General features: G+C 36.4%; 1 protein-coding gene across 1 annotated transcript in view; it reads right to left on the bottom strand.

The window, feature by feature from the left end:
• MLLT3 (MLLT3, super elongation complex subunit) overlaps nucleotides 1-22,761 on the bottom strand; it is a 264,740-nt gene that overhangs the window by 241,375 nt on the left and 604 nt on the right. Inside the window, exon 2 of the mRNA XM_012812784.2 lies at nucleotides 21,763-21,943. Coding sequence (XP_012668238.1) covers nucleotides 21,763-21,943 — 181 coding nt within the window. The remainder of the gene's footprint in view (nucleotides 1-21,762; nucleotides 21,944-22,761) is intronic.

Genomic DNA, 22,761 nt, shown 5'->3' with positions numbered 1-22,761 from the left:
AATCCAGCTAGGCTTTCGCCTTTGGGGAGATTCCCATTTTACATCTTTATGCAGAAGCTTCTGACCCTTCAACTCTTCAACTCTTAACTCTTCGTTCAAAAAAAGAAGCCAGAACTGACTGTTCCAACACCAGTTTATCTCCATCCGTTTTCATTTATTTCCTCTTCTCCTACTCTCAGTGAACTCTCTTCATCCTTCCTAACTATAGAACCTTCCCTCAGAAATTAAAGCATACTTGACAAAGACCACACTCAGTTTACTATGGGAGAATCAAGAACCAATGGGGAAAAAACAAAACCAAAGCAAATTGATACAGTCAAATTTTACATCACTGAAATGCCTTCAATGGTAAAATGGTTTTAAATTGTGGCAAAGCCCCAGGAATCCCTAAGGCATTTCTCAGGTTTCTTAAAAAAAAAAAAAAAAGCGTAGTCAATCCTAGTTGTATTTGCTTTTTCTCTGCACCATTGCCCCCAGACTCAGACTGCTCTAGGGTCTGGGGGTTTCAAAGCAAAACAATGAAGCATTACAACCTCACGCAGTCTGAGGACATCCTGAAAACAGTCAAACTTCACTTTGGGCTACTCACTGAAGTACAGATACACTGTGATCCACCCTCCACCTTGAGTTTGGAATATAGTCTAGGTGAGAAGAACAAATAATTTAGGCATTTTGTATTCAAAAAGACTTCTCTAGCCTACAAGCCAAAAATAGTTGTAAAAAGTTTCTTCTGCATCCCCCAAAAGTCATGAAAACTTACCTGGCAAATCATTACCTACCACTCCAGTAAACAACCTACAACTGACTGTCAAAAATGTTATTTGGAAAAACAAAAATTAGCTCTGGCAATAGCAGATTATTCTTATCCCAAGTTAAATAATAACAGCAAGATGAAACTGTGACTGTCCACTAAGATAGAGCTGGAAACTCAGCGATTTCACTATCACTCCTCCTGCAGAATTTCTTTTGCACCACAAAAATAATTTTAGTCAGATGGGAAAAGAAAAAAAATTGCAAACAGAAAGAAGTATAGTTTCAGTGTGAGTACAATATTAAATGTCCTGAAAGGAGACAGATCCTCAATAATGTAGCTTCAGTAAAAACTTCCTGGACCTTTTCCTTTTTTGTTCCTTTGAGAAAATGAAGCAATTTGCATTTATAGCTCAGTTCCTGTTTCCAAAATACCCCCTTTAACTTTTTCTTTTCTCTTTTTATGGCAGGTATAAATAGCACCAAATTGTCAAATCACAGCTATTTTGTGTGCTACCTATACAAATAGGTCTGATTTCTGGCCAGCCATAAAACAATTACTGCCAAATTCCTTTGGCTCTTTGATATCCAGCTTGGCCACAGGGCTTCAAAGCTAGTCTCCAGGACTTTCTTGGGGGCACTGCTGAAAAACAACCTCAACAGAAACAGAAGATAAAATGTTCCCACTCCTATAAACACACAAAGACATAACTCCAGACGTAGAACAGTTCAGCATCATCATGAAGGGATTCTTCCCCACAAGAGAATTTATGGTATCAAAGTTCTTTAAATTGTTTTTTTAGTGATATGGTTCGACTAGAATTTCTTTCCCCTCACTCAAATGCCTTTCCCCCCTTTTCAAGCTTCTAAAAATTAAGAATGACTGTCTTTTCAGAAAAATTTTCTGATTTACTAAAATAACTTACCCCATGGGAATTTCCTGGGATGGAATGAAAGTTCAGCTTCTTGAAGACATAAATAACCAACAGCATAGTATTTACTCAGTGTACCAAAACTCATTCAAGCTAGCTTTGAATAAGGTTACATTTGGTCACAGTACCAACAGAGGAAATGTATGTATGGGCAATTGTGTGTTTTGACCATAAAGTAATAGAACGTTATTCTCACGTGGCTTATGAAAAATGACTACATTGTATGTGGGATATGTGGGATGGCATACACACAAACACCTAACATCATAGCACATACACGTGATGGGCTATTTCCTATTAAGCCACAGCAAAGGCATACATTCATTATAAGGAAATAAATGTAAATAAATCCAGTAAAAAGAAAAACTTACAATTTGGCGTCTTGGATAAGTGACAAATGCAACATGATTATCAAATCTTCCACTGCCAGGTTCTTATAATAAACTTTTAATAAATATACATTCACACACACACACAGAGAAAGGTACAACTATACCTATATATCTGTACCTAAACTTTCTCTTTTTATTTCTCCAACCAAGGGCATCATGCCAAATCAGTTTTTCCTTAGCCCAATACTTCTGGCAGTTCTATCACAATATGCCAGAATTCCACAAATTAAGTAGTTGGCCAACATGTGGCTCTGAATTAAAAGCACAGATGATATAGTCTCCCTCTATTTATGAAAGATCTTTTTAGGTATACATACAATAAGTAAAGGTGGCCTTTGTACCCAAAATCTGCCTCTAATTTCTCCTTCTCCCCTTCTCTTTACCGCTAGCAAGAATCCATCATTTTTAAAATATTAATCCAGATCTGATTTTAGCCTTTGTCTATAACTTATCCCAAACCATTTGTATATATTTATCCAAAGACATATAGCCACACTGTGTCTTAAAAGCTATAGAAGTCAACTCTTAAAAGTACACAGATGAGTCTTCTAATTATAATCCAAAAATTTACTACTCAAAATCAGAGCCACCTGTTTACAGCTCTGATCTTAAGAACACAGTTTTATCGTTCAGGTTAAATCTGGCACCCAAAGTTGGTACTAAATTTCCTCATAACAATGTGATTATGTAATCTCTCATATTTAATTATATCTTTTCCTCTGGATTTTTCTAACCAAGGCCAAATGCATTAACATACAACAAAATTCTCAATGTGAGTGATAAAAATGCATTAAAAGTAACCTTTAATCCATGCCATTAACTGATTTTATTCTATTTTGGCACGTTTGAAGTAACTCATCTAAGGATTAGTTAGGCTTTTCTACACTTCTTTTTATCAGGACTCTACCATTCTTGATTTAGTTTTGAGAGAAAAAGGTTTGCAAAAACTATAATAATCTCACAGCTGGAGATGGCTGGAAAGTCCGTTAGTACTCATTGTGCCCTTAATTTGCAGGAAGCCTTTGTGTTCTACTCCTCCTCTGACATGCTGAGCAGTTTTCACTGATAAAGTACTTATAGACCAGTTATTTCAGATTAATGAAAAGCCCAGTAAAATTTTATGTAAGATGACTGTGAAGTTTCTCTTTAAAATACTGAAATGTATCTTCAGAGTCTTGACTGCCTGAAAAATCTTAACCCTGGTAATTTGCCTCAATAGTTTTCCTGTGAGTAGGGAAAGGCAGTCTTAAAATTTTTAAGTAGTATTATTTTCAAACAGAGAAGGAATCCAAAATTTCAGACTATGAATTGAGATTGAATGGCTGAAGCCTCGGGGCAAACACACTGGTTTAATCACATAGCAGTAGGTTTCAAAATCTTGCCTTCTTCAGACTTAACAATAATTTCCTTGCCCTGAAAGCCTAGAACAATAATGGAAACACATTATATGAGAGGACCAACGTTGTTGAGATCTTGTTGGGATTTGATTTTTAACACTATGTGACATCAATTTTAGAAGTCGACAGCATAGTTCTAATTCTACACTTTACCCAAAATGAGATTTTATTCCATTATCAAGGATTATAAGTCAAACACAATTTTCACAATCCCCTGAAAGTCTTCCAATAGAAAAAGAAAAGTCTAACTTTGAAAAGTCTAAGTTGTAATTTCTAAATCTGTCCTAATATAAGCAAAAATGTTGAGATTTGTCATATTCCAAGATATAAAAATGTATTAGTACTAAAATTGTCCATGTTCTGCTACACTGCCTTCTGTAAATCAGAAGCCCAAATCATAATCACAGATTCATATCTAACACAGCAAGTATATACCATTCATATTCAAACCCAGCAAGTGTTATCTGCAAAGTAAAAAAATGATAGGGTCTGAAACTAAGAGGGTTAAACAATTTCTTTTGTGAGGCCACTGACAAAATCTACAGCAGCTGTCTAACTTTGCCTTTAACGATCACAGCAAAAGCTCAAGGAAGTGATCCAACGCAGTACTGGTCTTTAGTAACCAGATTCGTTTCTATTTCATTTTCAGCCAGGGGAATGGATAACGAAAACAAAATTACACCTCAGTAAGTTTACCAACCTTTAACTTCATTCACAAGTGTAGCCGTAAGAACTGTGTCTTTTTGTGTGTAGACAACCTTGATAACCTTTAAATACTGGCTACGCAAGATAAAACTTCAGATGGCTATCTCTTCTTTAAACCCACTTATAAAAACTACTGGAAAACTTTTTAGCTATTCAGGAATATACTAAGCTAAAGAAGAAAAGGTATACATTTCACCAATGCTGTAAACTGCTGAGCCACAGATATTTGATTCTATCAGTAAAGAAAACTGCAGAATTACACCATTTTATATACGACCTAAAACAACTGTATAATGATTTTCACAAGAAACGAACTCAATTCCTGAGCATTAGTCTTCCACCTAAAATTACATACATTGTTTAAAACAAACAAAAAAGCTCTCTCATTCTATATTACCATCCCAGTTATTACCAAACCTATTCCTAAATTTCTTTCCACTTAGCCTACAGAAAACAAGTATCCCAGAACTTATTTTTGAACAGAAATCCAATATTCTTTATAAGTCAAGTTTCTGAAAAGTATGACTAAGGGAAACAAAGTAATTAAAGCAATGACCCAACAAAGTTACTTTGTCACTGAATCACAGAAAGAAGTTCCAAAGTAATTTAAACTAAGTTATGTGGGAATGGGCATGACTACAATGTTCCCCATTTTTTTTTTTTTTTTTTTTTTTTTTTTTTGAGACAGAGCCTCAAGCTGTCCCCCTGGGCAGAGTGCCCTGGCATTACAGCTCACAGCAACCTCCAACTCCTGGGCTCAAGCGAGTCTCTTGCCTCCGCCTCCCAAGTAGCTGGGACCACAGGCGCCTGCCACAACGCCCGGCTATTTTTTGGTTGCAGCTGTCATTGTTGTTTGGCGGGTCCCGGCTGGGGATTCGAACCCGCCACCTTAGGTGTACATGGCTGGCGCCTTAGCCGGTTGAGCTATAGGCGCCGAGCCCCCCATTTCAATATTTATGAAACATATGTAAATATTTTATTCAAGCAAGTTTGTCTAAAGAGAAATTACTTTTCTAAAGGCTCATTTGAATCCAGTATTTAATTTCTAATTCAAATTCTGTTTACTTTCACAAAGATTTGGGCCAACACAATTTAGTTAAATTTCAGGCTACTTATACTACATGCCACAGGTTAGAGACACTGATTATATAAACCTACCAAACATGCTTTCTGATCCTAAATAGATGCTATCAATTTATACTATCTCAAATAGGAGAAATACGGCTTCAACTACTTAACATCTGAAAACTACTATGTATTGGTTTCCTAAAGGAGTAAAAATTATTTAAAAACTATGAATTAAAGCGCATGCACTCATGGATATTCCTAAATTGACATATTTATGAATGACTTATTTGCACTTAAAAAGTAAATACCAAATGTGGCATTAATATGCTTCACTTTTAGGGATTTAAACCATAAATTCTTCAAATAAAATTAAATAAATTGGTTTGCAAGCAATTAATGATGGGAATTCAATCATAGAAAACTATCTCTGTATATTCTTAAAGGTTGGGGGATTTAACTGGTTATGTTCAATGTAATACACTTAGTGGGTCTTGGAGCCCACTGCCTGTAAAATCTCCCATGGAGATTCAAGACCACCCATTGAAAATAGTACAACATTATTGCCTCAAGCAAGAAGCTGGTACATAGGACTGGTTATTCAACTCTTTTAAATACTATTTTATTGAGGGATTGTGGGAGGTGGGGGACGGGGAGGAGGGGGATTCATGAGTGGATGGGGGAGGAAAACTCAGACATAGAAAAAACAGTAATTTCTAAAGCAGAGGTTCCTGTGGTACACTCCCTCACCCGCCCCCACTTTTAAAACAGCTACATAAACAAAGTAATAAGTGCTCAATTTCAGAAAGAATTACATTATACTCCATTTGAACAGGCTACAAAGTACTTTTATTTGAAAAGCTGCTTCTCTTCTGTTATAAACAATTTTACTCGGCACTAATTTCAGACAAGAGAAGATGGCTAGAGAGTGTGGGAGGTGGAGTTAGGAAAAATTCACTCAGTGTCTTTCAATGCCTTAAATAGTTGATCCAATAAAGATCCTTTAGAGAAAACTTTAAGTCTATTTTTTTTCTCCAAGTAAGCAAATCATACAGGAGGGCTTTTCTTTTCTAGGGTACTGCACCCTGTCTCTTTAAATTCCAGGCCTGCCCCATTTCCCACGCATTCAATGAAAGCCCCACATTTGCTGGCCTCCAGCCCACAATGTCAAGTAGTTCTCTTGCTATTGAATTTCAAGATTATTCTTTTGGATCATTTGCCCTTTAGTTTTAAGCACGCCAAAGCAAAAATAATGTCTTTCTACAATAACATAAAGAAAACTCTGAGGTCTTTACAAGTCTACAAGGAGAGAACACCTTGTCCTTTGGTTACCCTTTCACTGCAAAACATGCTCCCACTCCACAGGCTCCAAATAAGGGCCATTTGTGCGCTATCTTGGTCTGCCATAGCTGTGTCTGTCTCACAACAAAATTTTACGAGTATTTTTATTTAATTTAGCACCAAATCTGGAATCTCTAACAATCTGCAATATTCAAACCAAGTCTTTGTACTACTCAAATTCTCAAGTCTTCAACTTGGTCACTTTGGTATTCAGTAAGAATAAATTTAAAACAATTACGTCATTCTATTTTACTTTCTGTATTTATAGGCAAAACAGCTACATAAATAAATTTAATAGTTAAAATAGCAAGCAAATATTGTGAGCTGCAGTCATTGTGCCAAAGAGTAAATTATTTTCCTCATTCCTATACATACCTTCATCATGAGGAAAGGACTCCAGGCCATTATGAATTCTCTCAAGGAACAGAAATAGGCAAATAGGAACAGAAATTTTATCAAGAAAACTAAGTTAAGTCCATGGAAAATAATTTTATTCCAAATACTAGCTAATGGTACATAAAGCATCATTATTAGTAAAGGAGCTTACAAGAAACACCCAGATCACCTACATCAATTTTTATGTTTTAAAAACATTCTAAGGTAGAGTTAATTTAACCATAATTTATGGATTTTTGTAAAAGCATCTAATACTCAAGAGAAAACACTCTTATTTTCAGTTGACATACAGCTTTGCTATCATTAGAGCATAGTACACTTTTAATGTCAAAAAGGCAAGTGTTTTCTCATAGATCATAAAATCATGGACTTAGATAAATTTTAGACTTCAGATTTTAGATTTCAGAGAGATCTTTGAGGACAACTAAAAACCCCTCATTTTGAAGAGATCTTTTTTAGTTATGTTTAAGGGAACATTCATATCAATCTATCTGCATTATACATAAAACACGAAATTATATTTTAATTTTCACTTTTGAAAACTTATTTTTCTAGCTTGTATGTGAAATTTTTTTTTAAATGCCTTAGTCTATGACCATCCCAACCTGAATGCACCCGACTTTGTCTAAAAAAGCTTTATTACTAAAATAGTTTATATTTATACAATTATGTATCAATTCTCCATTCAAAAAGACCACTTCTTTCCATGCCCAAATATATGTCTTTTGGATTTATTTCTGTTACTTGTTTTGGTACTTCTTATTTCTTACGAGTTTATGTTTAACTTCCAAATTATATACAAACACCTACAAACTGGAAAAGCATCTTTTATTTCCTATTACAGATCCTATTTATTCCTAACATCACCATACATGTAAATAGCATGATGAGATACTACTCCATTTGTAGTATTTTCAAAGTCAGACGTAGGCTATGGGAAAATTTCTAACACTACATATCAAAATAAGCATATTACTTTGTAAAACTCTGCAGGAAAAAAAGGGTGGAACTTTTCAAAACATTTCCAAAATATATACTGTATTGAAACAGTAAACACGAGTAAGTCTGTTAAACGACTGTTTTATATGAGTAATAGACACTTATAAATCAGGTTAATCTCATTACTTTTATAACTTCAAAACAATACTAATTAAGAAAGGTAAAAACATGACCTACATGTTTCCTTTTAAAGCTTACGGTCAACTTATGAAATACCCGTGCACGTTCATAGTACTATTAAGACAGCCAATGTGCTGGTTCATACCCTTCAGAGGCTAAAGTGGGAGAATCACTTGAGCTACGAAATCACCACTGCACTCTAGCCTAAGTGACAGAGGAAGACCCTGTCTCTAAAAAATAAACAAACAAACAAAAATGAATGAGGAAGGGGAAAGAAAGAAGGAAAGAAAGCAAAGGGGATAGGGAAAGAGAGAAGACCTCAAAATAACAAGGCAGCAACATGTCAAATAATAAAATATGAAAATGTTTCTTGGGAAAGAGAATCCTGATCGTGTTCCAAATGAAAGTACTTCTAGAAAAACTAAAAAGTGTATTGTAAATGTGCCCATACAGACATTTAATTATCTAATTTAACTTTCATATAATAATACATCATTCAAGAAAGCTTGAAAAAAATCATATAATAATACATCATTCAAGGAAGCTTGAAAGTTCCTGATATCCCACCTCCCAGAAATATGAATAACTTCTATTAACATTTTTTTATTAAATGGTGACATGACATAAATTTTTATTTTTTTTATTAAATCATAACTGTGTACATTGATGCATTGATGGGGTTCAGTGTACTGATTTGATATACAATGTGAAATGCTTACATTGAACTAAGTAACACATCCATCACAATTATACTCTTTTTATTAACATTTTGTTATACTATTTCCTTCCCATCTTTTCACTGATTTCTTTTTATCAGTCACATAATTCTCAAAATGTGAGTAAAGATGAACAATCCTGTCCATTCCACTATGAATGGGCTGAAACAATGATGGTAAACCCAAAAGAGGCCTTCACAGAAAGATACTTTGTCAAGTAGCAAACTACAAGCTATTACACACCCTTCACAACATAAGAAAACTGTTTTTAGAGACAGAATCTCACTTTGTTGCCTTCAGTAGAGTGCTGTGGCATCACAGCTTACAGGAACCTCCAGCTCTTGGGCTTACGTGATTCTCTTGCCTCAGCCTCCTGAGTAACTGGGTCTACAGGTGCCCACCACAACACCCAGCTATTTTTTGTTACAGTTTGGCTCACAACACCCAGCTATTTTTTGTTGCAGTTTGGCTGGGGTCAGGTTCAAACCTGCCACGCTTGGTATATGGGGCCAGCGCCCTGCTCACTGAGCCACTGGTGCCACCCCCCATAAGAAAATTCTTATGTATTTGGTGCTGTATTTCAAATGCCTGCACCTTTGTATAAATTAAATCCTTGGTTTTAGTCAGTCATTTGACAATTTTCTTCAAATTGAAATGCTAACTAGAAGTACTTTTTATTTGACTTAAAAGTTACATAGCCTGTTGCAACCCAAAAGGAGAGGGTACTTACTTTCCAAACAACTTCAATTGAACATTTCATTTATTAAATGAAAAACTCTGCAAGGATATTGAATGGTCTAAGATTTGATATATGTTCTTCTAACCTGTGTATATGATGCTATAGTCCAAGTTTTCAATTATTACTCTATTAATAGAAACAGAAGTAGTTATCTGATAAATGATACTTCAGAAAAGCAAAATAAGTAACAAAATTTCAGGGTCTGGGGTGGCTCAAAGGAGTAGGTCGCCGGCCCCATATACCGGAGGTGGTGGGTTTGGACCCAGCCCTGGCCAAAAACTGCAAAAACGAAAAAAAAAATTTCAAGGTCTGCCCAATGCTATGCAAACTACCAATCATTAACATGAAAAACCCAATAGTCTAATGGCATGGATAAAAGCCATGTTTGAGGAGGAAGTTTCCAATGAACTCAGTTTCTTAATCCATTGAAATGAGCCAACCTACAAGTAGTAGCTGATGGTTGATGCAAATGGCACCAATATGACCAGAGCTTTTTATAACCAAAACATAATCACCTATTTGATAAATTACTCATGTTATCATATGCATAACTTCCATGTTATTGCAGAAAGTCTTTTACCCATTTCACTGTCCATTTATTGTAAGAAAAGAAAATTCCAATGTACTGGAGTTCACTTATCAATATCTTCTTTAAAAAAAATCATTTTCCAAAATACACTTAGAAAAGTGAGAAATACAATTCCATATTGCCCATTGCCTAGCATGTTATCATGTATTATAATCAATACAGTTGATATTTAATAAATGGTAGCCATTGCTTCATTATTACGAAAATACTATTTCAATGACAAATCCAGTATTTATCCTTTTTTAAATAAAAAGAAAAATAATACTTCAGAGCAAGAAAAGCCCACACAGCTTATTCAGTTCAAACACATCCTTTCTATTACCCAGGCCAGGGCTTTCCTGCCACATTGCTAAATACTGCTGCTACCAGTTACTGGAATACATCAGACTCTTATTTTTAAAGCTAAAAAAGGCTAGTTGTATTGCAGGAATCAGGTAGTAAAAAATGATAGAGCTGGCCAAGTCCTTCAAATTTGTGTCTAGTTTTTTTTAAAGGATCCGAAGTAGATGAGGAAAGAATAAGAGAAAAAAAATGAAAAGACCAAGAAAAAATTTTTTTGCCTAAGAAAAGCTAGAACACATTCTAGAAAACGTGGTTATCAGCAGATATGATGTTTCCTGCTAAAAATTCAAGTGGTGATTCTGTTTATACAAGGTCAATTATTAGAGGAACAGAAGAAACCAGTTTCAGAACACTGAGTAATAATTTACAACCTCCAGAGTGGAAGGTAAAGTCAGGCAATCTAAGGGATTCTAAAACTCTCATTCCGACTTGCAACATCTGCCTTGTGTTACATTGTTGCCAAAAACTTCCAGGGTCTAGACCAGTGTTTCTCAACCTTTTTTTTTTTTCTTTTTTAATCTCAAGGCACACTTAAGCCTGTAGTTAAACTTCCATGGCACACTTAAATTATGTTGATCCAAAAAAAAAAAAAAAAAGAACACATTTACTGTGCTTTGAACTTCTTTTGAATATAATTTAATTAGTGATCTTTAGAAATTTTCATGGCAACTTAAGGTCCTCTCATGGAACACCACTTGAAAATCACTGGTCTGGACACTACATAGATAAAAGTTATCAGTAGTGTCTACAGTGATAATATAGGACTCTACAGGATCCTAGATGTGTATACAACTCTAATGCAACCCAGGAGAAACAACAGGTACATATGCACAGACAAAGGAGTGCTGGACAGAGCAGATGACACATAACAGTGATGCTCGGTGCTCCACTGAATAAGGATAGTAGGTTCTGGACGCTGGTTACTAAAATATTTCTGTGCATACATATGAAACAACAAGGACGATAAGACAATCCAGAGCCATGTCTACATTTTAAAATAACCTATTCCACAGAAAGCAACCAAATCCCAACAACCCAAACTCTCCATTTTCCACTAAGAATCACTTATATAAACAGCTGCTTATAATACCAGAACATGGAAAGAAATACAATGATGAAAAAAATGTTGTATAATAGAATGTTCCTACAATAACAAAGAAAGCTTTCATTATTTAGCAATGCATGTTAATGAAGTATTTTGGGTAAAAGGTATGAAGGACACAAAGTCTACAACGACCCTATTTTTAAACATCCAAAGTGTTTTAACTGTTTATTGAGATGAATAGATACCTGCAATAATCAGAGAGTATTCTCCTCCCAATACCATGCTTATTTTGAAGGAGGGGATGGGGATATAAAAACCTCTCTGCAATAATTAATAGGCATCATGCAGCCTAGGTTTGTACCAAGAAACATTAAGAGGCAAGTCATTCCCTACTCTCTAAGTCACTGCTATTATTATTAATACTTTAGGAAATTGTTAGTATATGTTTTGTTTTTAAAAATCAATGTGCATACACAGATAGCATTTGGCCTGGTATTCGTGGGAAAAGAACTGATGATTCCTACTGGAAAAGAACAAAAAAAAAAACCCAAACAAACTAGTTTTAACAAAATTAAATATTTTAAAATAGAAAAAACTTATTCAACTCTTAGAATATCAATCTTCTAATATGATTGAATAACTCAAAATTCAACTAATCATCTTTATAATCACTAATGAATATTATTTTAATGATAAGCCATAGTTTTCTTTAGAAAAAATGATGGTGCACTGATATTATCCAAAAGGTTAATTATTAACTGCTATATGCCAACTAAATCACACCCAAACGCTAGCCTTACTTGTTCAGAAATTCAATGATAATGGCCTTTTTCAGGCCATAGTCACTGCAAACTTATTGTGCTTAAGTTAAAATGATTAAGTCATGCAACATTACTACTTAAAACAACACTCTGCATCCTTCATACAATTGCAATCTGACCATTGGGTAAAGAGGGCGGTGGGGGGGGGGGGCAAAATATCAAGAGATAACTACCATGCAGCAATAATTTTTTCTAAGGATTTAATCTCAAAGAAAGTCCTTAAATTAATCCATAAAATGAATTTGATTCTGCTTGAAAGTAGCTATAAAACTTTTTCCTTTTTTTTTTTTTTTCAGCTGTCTCACTTTGTCGCACTTAGTAGACTAGTATGGCATCAAAACTCAGCAACCTCAAACTGCTGGGCTGAAGTGATCACCTTGCCTCAGCCTCAATCCTCTTGCCTCAGCCTTGCAAGTAGCTGGGACTACAGGCAAGAACTTTTCCCTTTTAAAGATCATCTACGGTTACCACCACTTAATTAAATTCTAAACCATGTCTACAATCAAGAAAGTTATTGCTAGACATCTGTCTGCTAATGTAAGTGAATAATTGCTCAATGTTTTTAAAGTAAACTTTGAGCGCCATTTCTTACTAGTTATCTTTGCACGGGCACACTTGTGACTCACTGTGTCTACATGCAGGATCACTCCACATTTCTAGGCTTCTGATTAAAAGTAAAATGAGAGGGTAGAGGAAGATGAAGAATCTCTCTTCCAGCTCTAAATAAAAGACACAAGCACACTGAAGGCAGGGACCCCCTCTTTCCCTTATTTCTTCCCCCCTAGTCTTTCACTGTATCCTGCAAAGGGAAAGCCTTCTGGGTAAGCACACCACCATGGCCACAAACTAAATTCTTAAATGAGACCCTAAACCTGGATAGGAAAACGAAATGCAATAAAGCAGATCAATCTGACAAAACTAAAAATTTGAATATGGCAGAAAAATACCATAAATCAAGCTATGTGAAAAAAAAGAAATGAGGAAAGACATTTCCAACACAAACAACCAAGGATGAATATCCTACAAAACAAGAAAAGGGCAAGGACCCAAGAGAAAAACAATATAAAAAATCAATAAAGAAGAAATTCAAGTAGTCAATAAACATACATTAATATGCTTAACCCCGGGTACAAGTGAATCTTTCTAAGAGTAGAATGTGAACGTTGTAAAATAATAACTAAGAAAATGACACGAAGGCTATGTTAACCAGTTTGATGGAAGTGTTTCGGATTGTGTGTGAAAACCCCACACTGTACCCCAAAAGCACATTAATGTACATAGTTACCATTCAATAAAAAAATATATATATATGCTTAACCCTGCTAGGAACCAGAAAAATGCCAATGAAAACAAAAAGATACCACATTTAAACGAAACATCAAAAATTAATATCAAAATAACCTACATTGGCAAAGATGCAGAGAAAAAGGTTATTCATTCCCCGACAGAGTATAAACAGCCACAGTTACTCTGCAGAACAATCTAACGTCTATTAGAACAAAAGAAGCTGCACATGCCCACCACCCAAGGACTCAAACTCTAAGCTTATGTCCCAACCCTTGTGCGTGTGCATAGGGAACGTGTTCAAAGATGTTCACTGTACAGAACAGAAAATGGCCTCTACAGAGGGGACCAAAAAATGTATACGTATTTTAAGAAAGGAAAAAACTGTATCATAACTGCAATTCTCAAGTCACATTTGACTTCTGCAATTACAAGCGATACGTGACACAGTAAAAAGATAGCAGGTGTTATCAGTATGTATCATTACAATTTTAAGATAGTTTTTTCCTTTCTTAAAATGTGTATACATTTTTTGACACCCTCTGTGCATTTCTTAATAGGTAAACAGGAAAGTATAGAATATATTCCTATGGTGAAATACTAAGCAGAGGAAATTAGGAGGAATGAACGGGATCTCTATAGATGAAGTAGGGATAGGGTCATAAAAATAGTGAGTGGAAGGAAAAAAGCAAGATACCAAGGTATTCACTCAAGAAAATGACCTGGGGCACCTGGGGTGGCGCCTGTGGCTCAAAGGAGTAGGGCACTGGCCCCATATACTGGAGGAGGCGGGTTCAAACCTGGCCCTTGCCCAAAACTGCTAAAAGAAAAGAAAAGAAAATGACCTAGTTTGGTATTAAGTAGTGGCAATGGTTGCAAAATCTTGTGAATATGGTAAAAACCACTGACTTGTGTACTTTAAAAAAGTGAATTTTATAGTAGGTGAATCAAATCTCAATAGAAGAAAAAACTTATTAAACTTATTTACCCAGTATGAATTTAAGATGCAATACTCTATTATCTGTAAACAATATAATGTGCAAACTTAAGAGTTGGAAAGAAAGGTTAAGAAGCTTTTATAAACACTTAGCTGCTTCTAGAATAGTTAATTTTCCAAACAAGGAAACAAATATAATGAAATGTACACATTTATTGATTCTTGGTAGTGGAGATTTAAATTTTACCATTCTTTGCATTTTTTACATTTTCCTATACTTTTTTTGTTTTGAGAAGTAAAAAAGCAGCCATCAACTACAAAGGTATGTATAAAAGGCGTATCACAAAGACAAATGGTAAATAAACACAATTTCATAAGAAAAGATACTTAGGACCACTAACCAAATAAATCCAAAGCAAAATGAGGTATTTTTTCATGAAGCAGGTTGGAAAAGATTTTTTTAAAACTGTTAATTTTTAATATTGGCAACCATGTAGGGAAATGGGCCGTCTTTTAACCCCCCGGGGCAGTATAAGCTGGTACAATCGTTTCAGAGGAAAGTTTGGTAATACCTATCAAAATTTTAAATCTGTATACCTTTTGCCTCAACTACCTCCCTTCTAGAAATTTAAAATAAGGAAACGAATACAAAAATGAACATGTTCATCACAGCATTATTCATAACAAATTAAAATTTGAAACAATCTAAGGATCCAAATGAAGTATAATAAAATTTGTTCAATATCATGAAATTCAGCAATTTAAAAAGATTATATTCCATAAGAGTAGGAATGTTCATCTGTGCTTTATCCCCAGATCTCAGAAGTATATGAGGCACCATAACAGGAGCCCAAAACAAACTCTTGTTGGATGAATTAATGTTAATACAGATCTGTACGTAGTATATGTACCAATATATAAAGATGTCTACCAAAATATTAACTATGGTTATCTATGAAAATTTCAAGTAACTTTTTTCTCTGAATGGCTATAGTTCTATTTTTCTTTCTTTCTTTTTTTTTGTTTTTAAGAGATGAGTTCTCACTATGTTGCCCAAGTTAGCTTCAAACTCCTGGCTCAAGCCATCCTCCTGTCTCAGCCTCCCAAGTAGCTGGCAACCTATAGGCATGCACCACCTCACCTAACTTTGGTTTGATTTTTCTACAATGAACACATATTTACAAATGAGAAGAGAAAGATTTCATTTGCACGTAATAAATGAATACAAGTTTCTTCATAAAGCCTACCCTGTATAATTGTGCTATGTTATTTCCTAATTTCTATGACCTTTCCTGTGAAGACTCAACGACTAAGGGATTAACAAATTCTACATCACAGAATGGTAAAAGCTATGTTAAATAAGTGGGGATTATCTGCAACAGATGACTAGAAAAACAGAAAAGAGGCCAAGCATGGTCCATAGAAGACCCACTTAGAAGGAAACTTCAGAGAAAAAAAAAAAAAGAATCTTTAAGATAAAATTAAAGCTGATACCCTTGTCCTGCCTACTTCACAGACACAGTTCTACCAAAGGTTACCTAAAATAATGGCTATAAAAGACCTCTGCATAATGCAGATACTATACCATAGAATGCATAGTGATTTTAACTATGAAATGTGTCAGGGAAAACCAAAGTTTAGATTATCCTTTCGTGAAAAAACTTGTTAGATAAGTGTTCAGTGGAATTTAGTAAGGCAATACTTTGGAAGATTTATCTTTTCTTTTTCCATTAAATGAGTGTTTTTATTAACAATAATGATGGATTAAAAAAATCAGCATCCATTTTTCTGCACTAGATTGTATGCTAAATGCTATACATGAGCCATTCTCAGAATGTAGTCCAAAGGATCTCAGGATCTGTAAGATCTTTTTAGGTGATCAGTAAAATTAAAACTATTTTCATATACAGTAGAACTTCCATAGTTGAGCACCTCCCTACACTGACCATTCCCTTAAATTGACCTAATTTTCACAGATAAGGATGTACATATCAGTACAGTTGACCTAGTTTCCTACGTTGACCACTTCCGTATGCTGACCAGTTTGTCACAGTCTCTTGAGTGGTCAATATATATGATGTCACTTGCCTTTTTCAGTTTCATTCTCTCCTAAGTATACAGTAGAGTTTTTCAGAGGCTACATGACCTGGGATAACACAAAAGACAGAATATGGAAGAGGATAAGTGGATCCATTTGTCTTCTACTAAACCAGACATTAAGGAGATTTGCAAAAAAAATAAGAGAAAGAGAGAGAGAAAACAATGCCACTCTTCTAATTTTTGTTTAGAAAATATTTATTTTTCATTAAAATGGTATTTGTGTGTTAACATGTGATACACTGAAAATGTCTCTGTTTTAATTTCTAATACAGTAAAATTAATAGATAAAACTTAGATACAAAGGCTCTTTGTTATCTTCAAATTTTAAGGCCATAAAGGGATTTTAAATACAGTAAGTTTGAGAACAGCTGATTTATATTTAATACTCAACTCATGAGGTAACAGTTGTATTTTATCTTTTCCATAACATAAATAAGAAAACAGATACAGAAGCAATTTGCCCAAAATCACACCAGTGACTTCTTAAACCAGCATTTGAATATAAATCTGTAATTGCTAAGCCTAACTTCTCATCTCTAAGCAACAATATCTACCCAAGATGGTTCAAGATCATTTTTAGATAGCTACATGCTAATCCCTGTTTAAAAAACATTATATTATATTGGTTCTCTATTCTTTGTCTTTCTGTCTTAAAAGATTACGTGAACTCACTGCAATAGCTTTAAATATACATACGGTGCCAAAAACAACATATACACATTTTACAAAAGGAGGAAACTATTAAATTTGTGATACACCGAGTCATATTTTACTTCTGCAATTACAAGAAGTGTTCAATGCGGCTTGTATTCATCTTTTGTTAATGGCATATCAATATATACTGATTCTACACTGTATTATGTATTACATATTATGATCCTAATATAGCTTTTTCCTTTCTTAAAATGTGTGTACCTTTTTTTGGCACCCTCTGTATAACATACATATGTTTATATTACATGTAAACCTTTTTTTAAAAAAAATCAAACACTCTAAAAATCACCTCCCACCACCCTCAATACAACAAGTAGCCACAAACAAAACTATTTGTAAGAGTTTGGTGCCCACTAATCCAAAATTTATTTATTTACACACATATGCAAACACATACAAACTTTTTATCTGTATAAGCACTTTTAAATGAGATCACACAGGTTTATTAGCAACTTGCCTTATTTCACTTAGTATTTCTTGAAGATACTCCTGCCTATACAAATAGATTTACCTCACTGTATAGATTATTACCATTTAACTGTATCCAATTAAGGTCCCCTGTAGGCTTGCTTCCAAATTTTTGCTATTGTAAGAACAGTTATAAGAAATATGCTGTATCTTTGTGTACTTGTAAAATCACATGTCAGAAAATTCCTAGAAGTATATTTACTGGGCTAAAGGGAGTGAACACTAAAAAGTCTTAATAAATTTTGCCAAAGACCTTCTAAAAATGCCCATGCCTAACTTATATTCTCACCTATAGCAAACAGGATTTCCTCCAACAATTCAGCTTTTAAGTGCCTTGGAATATCACTTAAAATATCACTTTATGTTGCCTCAAAATGCCAAGTAGTGAAACTGACCTCACTGGTCATCTTGATTCCATACAGAACCCTATACAAATAGCACTCCCTGAATGTATCAGAATAGTCTCACTCATCTTCATTTTTTCTTTACACCTTTTAAATGCCTTCAAAAAGAAGATACACCAGGCACATACAACATCGTCAACTAGTAAACCCTCAAAGTATTAAATGCCTTGATAGAGTTATCAAAAATATTTTCAGGGGACCATTTAACACAAATCAGAACTATGCAGAAAAACTGGGACCAAACAGTTGGTAAAGGCAATTTATTAAGCTTTATCTGCTCACTCAAAGGACAAAGGCTACAAATAAAAAGTTATCAAATGCTACCAGTGGCCAAATTAGCCTACATAAAATAATAGGCAACAGATTTCATATCATAAATGTCAGTGAAACAGATTGCAATAGTAAGGATGGCTGTAATTGCAAAGAAAGTTCACTCAAATTCGAATTATACTGAAAATGAAAACATTAATATTTTAAATGAAATGTTTTGAATGTGACTATTCATTTCAGTCATATCAGACTAACATAAATCTTCAGTACTAATAAATACAGTCTGGTCCTTTTGTGCAAGTAGATAGTTTTAAAATGTACCATATTCTGACCTGCCTATTCTGTTAACAGCTAATGGATATTCCAGGCCTCACTATTTCATCACGATCTCTTTTCTAGGATTTTGTGCCAGTAGTTTTAAATTGAACATTTCTCATACATCTTTATGACAGAGTAAAACTTCATTAATTCAAATCAAATGAGCTCAATTCTGAAATGGTATATGTAATTCTCATTAGGCAACAAGTTAAAAATACTATAATTTTATTCTTCTGCAAGTTCTCAGAATTTTACTATGAAGTAAAGGAAATCAACCTGAAAATCAATTCACTTTTCCAAACTAAAGATTTATGAAACTAAGGACTCATCCATCTTTGTGGCTGGGCTAAAGGGAGTGCCTCCGTCCTAAGGTACATCTCTGTTTCTCAGCTACTCTATATAGTGAAAGTGATTTAACATGTCCCTATTAATAGCCATTTACAGCTTAATTTAGAGAATGGGCACTTCTTTTAAATATCCTATAACTCAGATTTTTCACAAATTCATTTTTTTCCAGTGGGCAATAGTTTACTCTGTCACTTAATAGATTTATAATATAGCCAACATAGCACCTTATAAAGTAAGAAAATAGACTTTAAAATGCTTGACATTCTTATTCTCTATTTATTCTTATCATTTTGAAGGACTTTACAAGCCAAAAAATAAGTCCGAGGATTCAGTGGCATATTGGTTATTGCTTGAACTTACAACTAACTGTTCCCAATGAATAGAGAACCCTTCCCTTGCAATCTGAATCATATGTAATTACAGTATGACAAGGTCTCTCCTGGGCGATGTACACTGGCATTTTTCCCAGGACTTGTCACATCATGGGAAGCACACATACAAATAAAAATCCCAAAATAAACATTTTAAAACAATGGCTTATATAGACTACTTAAAGAAATTACACAGTTGAGTATAAAAATTAAAAAGTCCAACCAACAAGCAGACACCTCTCAGAAATATCTGAAAAGGATATCAAGCAGCTTACCACACCTAGCAACAACTCCCAGGTGTGGTCTACCTGAGGAGCACCTTTGCATTTCCTCAGGCTGGACAGAAAAATAAGTAAGTATAGGAAATAAAGGGAAACATCCCCACTCAGACGCAATGCAGCAGAGAAACAGTGGTAAAATGGAGAGGTTGATCAACTTTAATTTCATAAAGCAAATTTGTCAACTGTCAAGGTACCTAAACAAAGTTATCTGAAGAGGTACGTCCTCTGCCAACTGATTTAATGCTCCTAATACAATAAATATTGCTTTTTAAAAATGTATTTCACTTTGAAGTGAACAGTAGTCAAGTAGTCCTAACAGTGTGTACCAAGAATCTTAGAAGGTGGTTTCTTTTGTTTAAACTCGCAGCTCTACAGACACAAGGAAAGAGGGAGACAGATTCCAACAAGCATCACGCCCCGACCTCAGATAGTGACAGAAACTTGACAGCACTCATTATCAGGAAACAGGAAATAGAACATCTTTGACTACATTTTAACATAAAATGCTAATAAATTCTAAATATTACTTCCTTACAGGCCATGTATATTCCTAGCCCTCTATTAGAAACTGATTCATTTATTAACCACCCAACAAAGCCCATCAAATTCAACTGTTCAAGTTTTCAAGAGGAGCTACAAACCAAAGCACTAAAGGCAAAAAATATAATCCTACTTCCCATATTATGAGCTTTGGAAACAAAAGTAAGTGCCATCACAAACCTCTACCACCTCTAAGGCACACAGCATTTCTCCTCTCCTTATTCGGCCCCTTGGATGTTCAATAATTTCCACATAACTCTAAGTAGAATGGATTTATTATGATGTTACTCTAAGAAACTGCAGGAGTTCTAGATGCCAATAAAGATTACGGATCAAATGGAAGATAACTACTAACCATTGTGTCGACTTAGATAAATAAACCTGCTCACAAACAAAGCACCTTATTGTACTTGTACTGTTACTTCCACTAATCCAACTAAAACAACCAGACAGTAGCTTTCCAGAGACTGAAGGGAACAGAAACTGGAATTTCTCAAACTCCCTTTTAATTTCTTTTAAAATGACACCTTGTTTCTTTTATCCAAAACTGTCCTGCCCTTTATGGAAAACGTTGGAGACCGCAGACGCTCAGCAGGATTATGCAAACTAGATTCCAAGGCTAAGAACCAAGGTGGGGAAAGACTGAAGCAAAAGGCAACGTAAAACATCGTTCCTCTGAAACTTAGCTTCAACCTTTGTAGGAGCCCTCTCTCCTGCAGATCACATCCGGCAGACACTTGGCTACGTTGCTCAAAATCAAAGGAGTAATCAAGTGCCACAGGAGCGACTGAGAAAGGAACCGTAAGCCCCCCAAATAAACATAAAATCCAGAGTGGAGTGGGGTGTGGCAGTTGGCTAACCTACAAAATGAAAAGTCCACGAAGGGCCCCTGGCACCAGGGTCTTATGCACTGAGGTGAAAGCAGAGGACACCTTAAAAACAAATATACTTTTCAAGGCAGAACAATAAGTACATCCTACAACACAGGTAAATCTGAATCTCCCTAAGAAAAAAAAGCGCAAAGTGTTTATTCCCTCCAGCCCCACTCCCCGCACGTCCAAACCCAACAACTAATTGCACCCTCCCCACAGAACCCGTAGCCAGCCCCAGAGGACCAGAGAGGGCTGCCTTGGGATGAATAAACACTCGACACCTGACGGTCCTTTCTCTGCGGCGACTTTCACGAACCGAAGTCGCGCGCGCGGGCGGCAGCTGGGACCTGGCCGGCGCGGCGCCGCGCACCCGGATCCCGAGGCTGCGCCGGCGAGCGCGGCGCGGGGGGCGGGGAGCGGGCCAGGGGGACCGCCCCGGCCGAGCGATTGTTTCCTCGCTCGGCAAAGACATTTTTTATCAAGCCCCTTTTGTATTCGAGCCCTACCTCTTTTTGGCCTAGGGAAGCTTTCGTGCAAGTGGAAGACGACTTTCTCCACAAAGTGCTGTATGTTACTGTGCTCCGGACCGCGCACGAACACCATCCAGTCGTGGGTGAAGCCCTCCACGGTCGGTTTTTTCCTCACCTGGGCGCGGTGCCCCAGCTCCAGCTTCACCTGTACGGCACACTGAGGGCAGGGGGAGGAGAGACGACCGTGAACAACAGGAAGGCGACGGTTCGGCACTGATCATTGCGCCTGACATTTTTTTTCCCTCCTTGAAACGCACATAAAAGGAAACCGCGGTGCCCTGTGCATCCACGTTTCACGCGCGTGGGCGCTCACACCCCGCACCCCCGAATGCACCCGCCCGGCCGGCCGGGCCCTGGGCGCCCCGGGCCCCGCATCCACACCGGACGGGATTGTAACGGAATGTTACCCCCAGTCGGGAAGGGGGTCGGGGGAAAGAGGTAGAGCACACTCGGCCACGACAAGCAGGACAACAAATGCATTAGAAACAAATTAGAAGACAATTAGGATGCGATGCCGGGGTGGTTTCTCGGCGTGGGAGGAGAGGTGGCTGGGACCCCGGGGAACGGAAGGATTTCTGGCAAGCCCCCTCCCCGAAAGTACCGCGGCGACAGGCACACGCCGAGGAAGTCTTTGTGTACGTGTGTGTGTGCGTGCGTGTGCAGCGCTGTGCCAGGCGGAATGGAAACTACAGGCTGCTTCTGCTGATGGGCACAAACTCCCGTGCTCTTACCACGGGGTTCGTGCTCAACAAAAATGAGACGTCGTCACACACACAAACACGCCCGCAGGAAAACACGACAAGGCATCCATAACTTAAAGCACCCTGCATTCCCCCCCCCCCGGGAAAAGCCCCACGCGATCTGCGAGGCCAGCCGAACAGAGCCCCCGCAACACACTTCCAAGAGCCAAAGTGGCCCCAAAGTACCTCCCACCTCCCCCCCCAGAAATGAAATTCAGAACGGCAGGGCGGCGGG

Source organism: Otolemur garnettii, unplaced genomic scaffold (genome assembly GCF_000181295.1).
Source record: "Otolemur garnettii isolate 467f Iridium unplaced genomic scaffold, OtoGar3 scaffold00006, whole genome shotgun sequence".
Taxonomy (NCBI): Eukaryota; Metazoa; Chordata; class Mammalia; order Primates; family Galagidae; genus Otolemur; species Otolemur garnettii.
The sequence above is the reverse complement of the archived record's forward strand: the minus strand, read 5'-3'. Positions and strand labels throughout refer to the sequence as shown.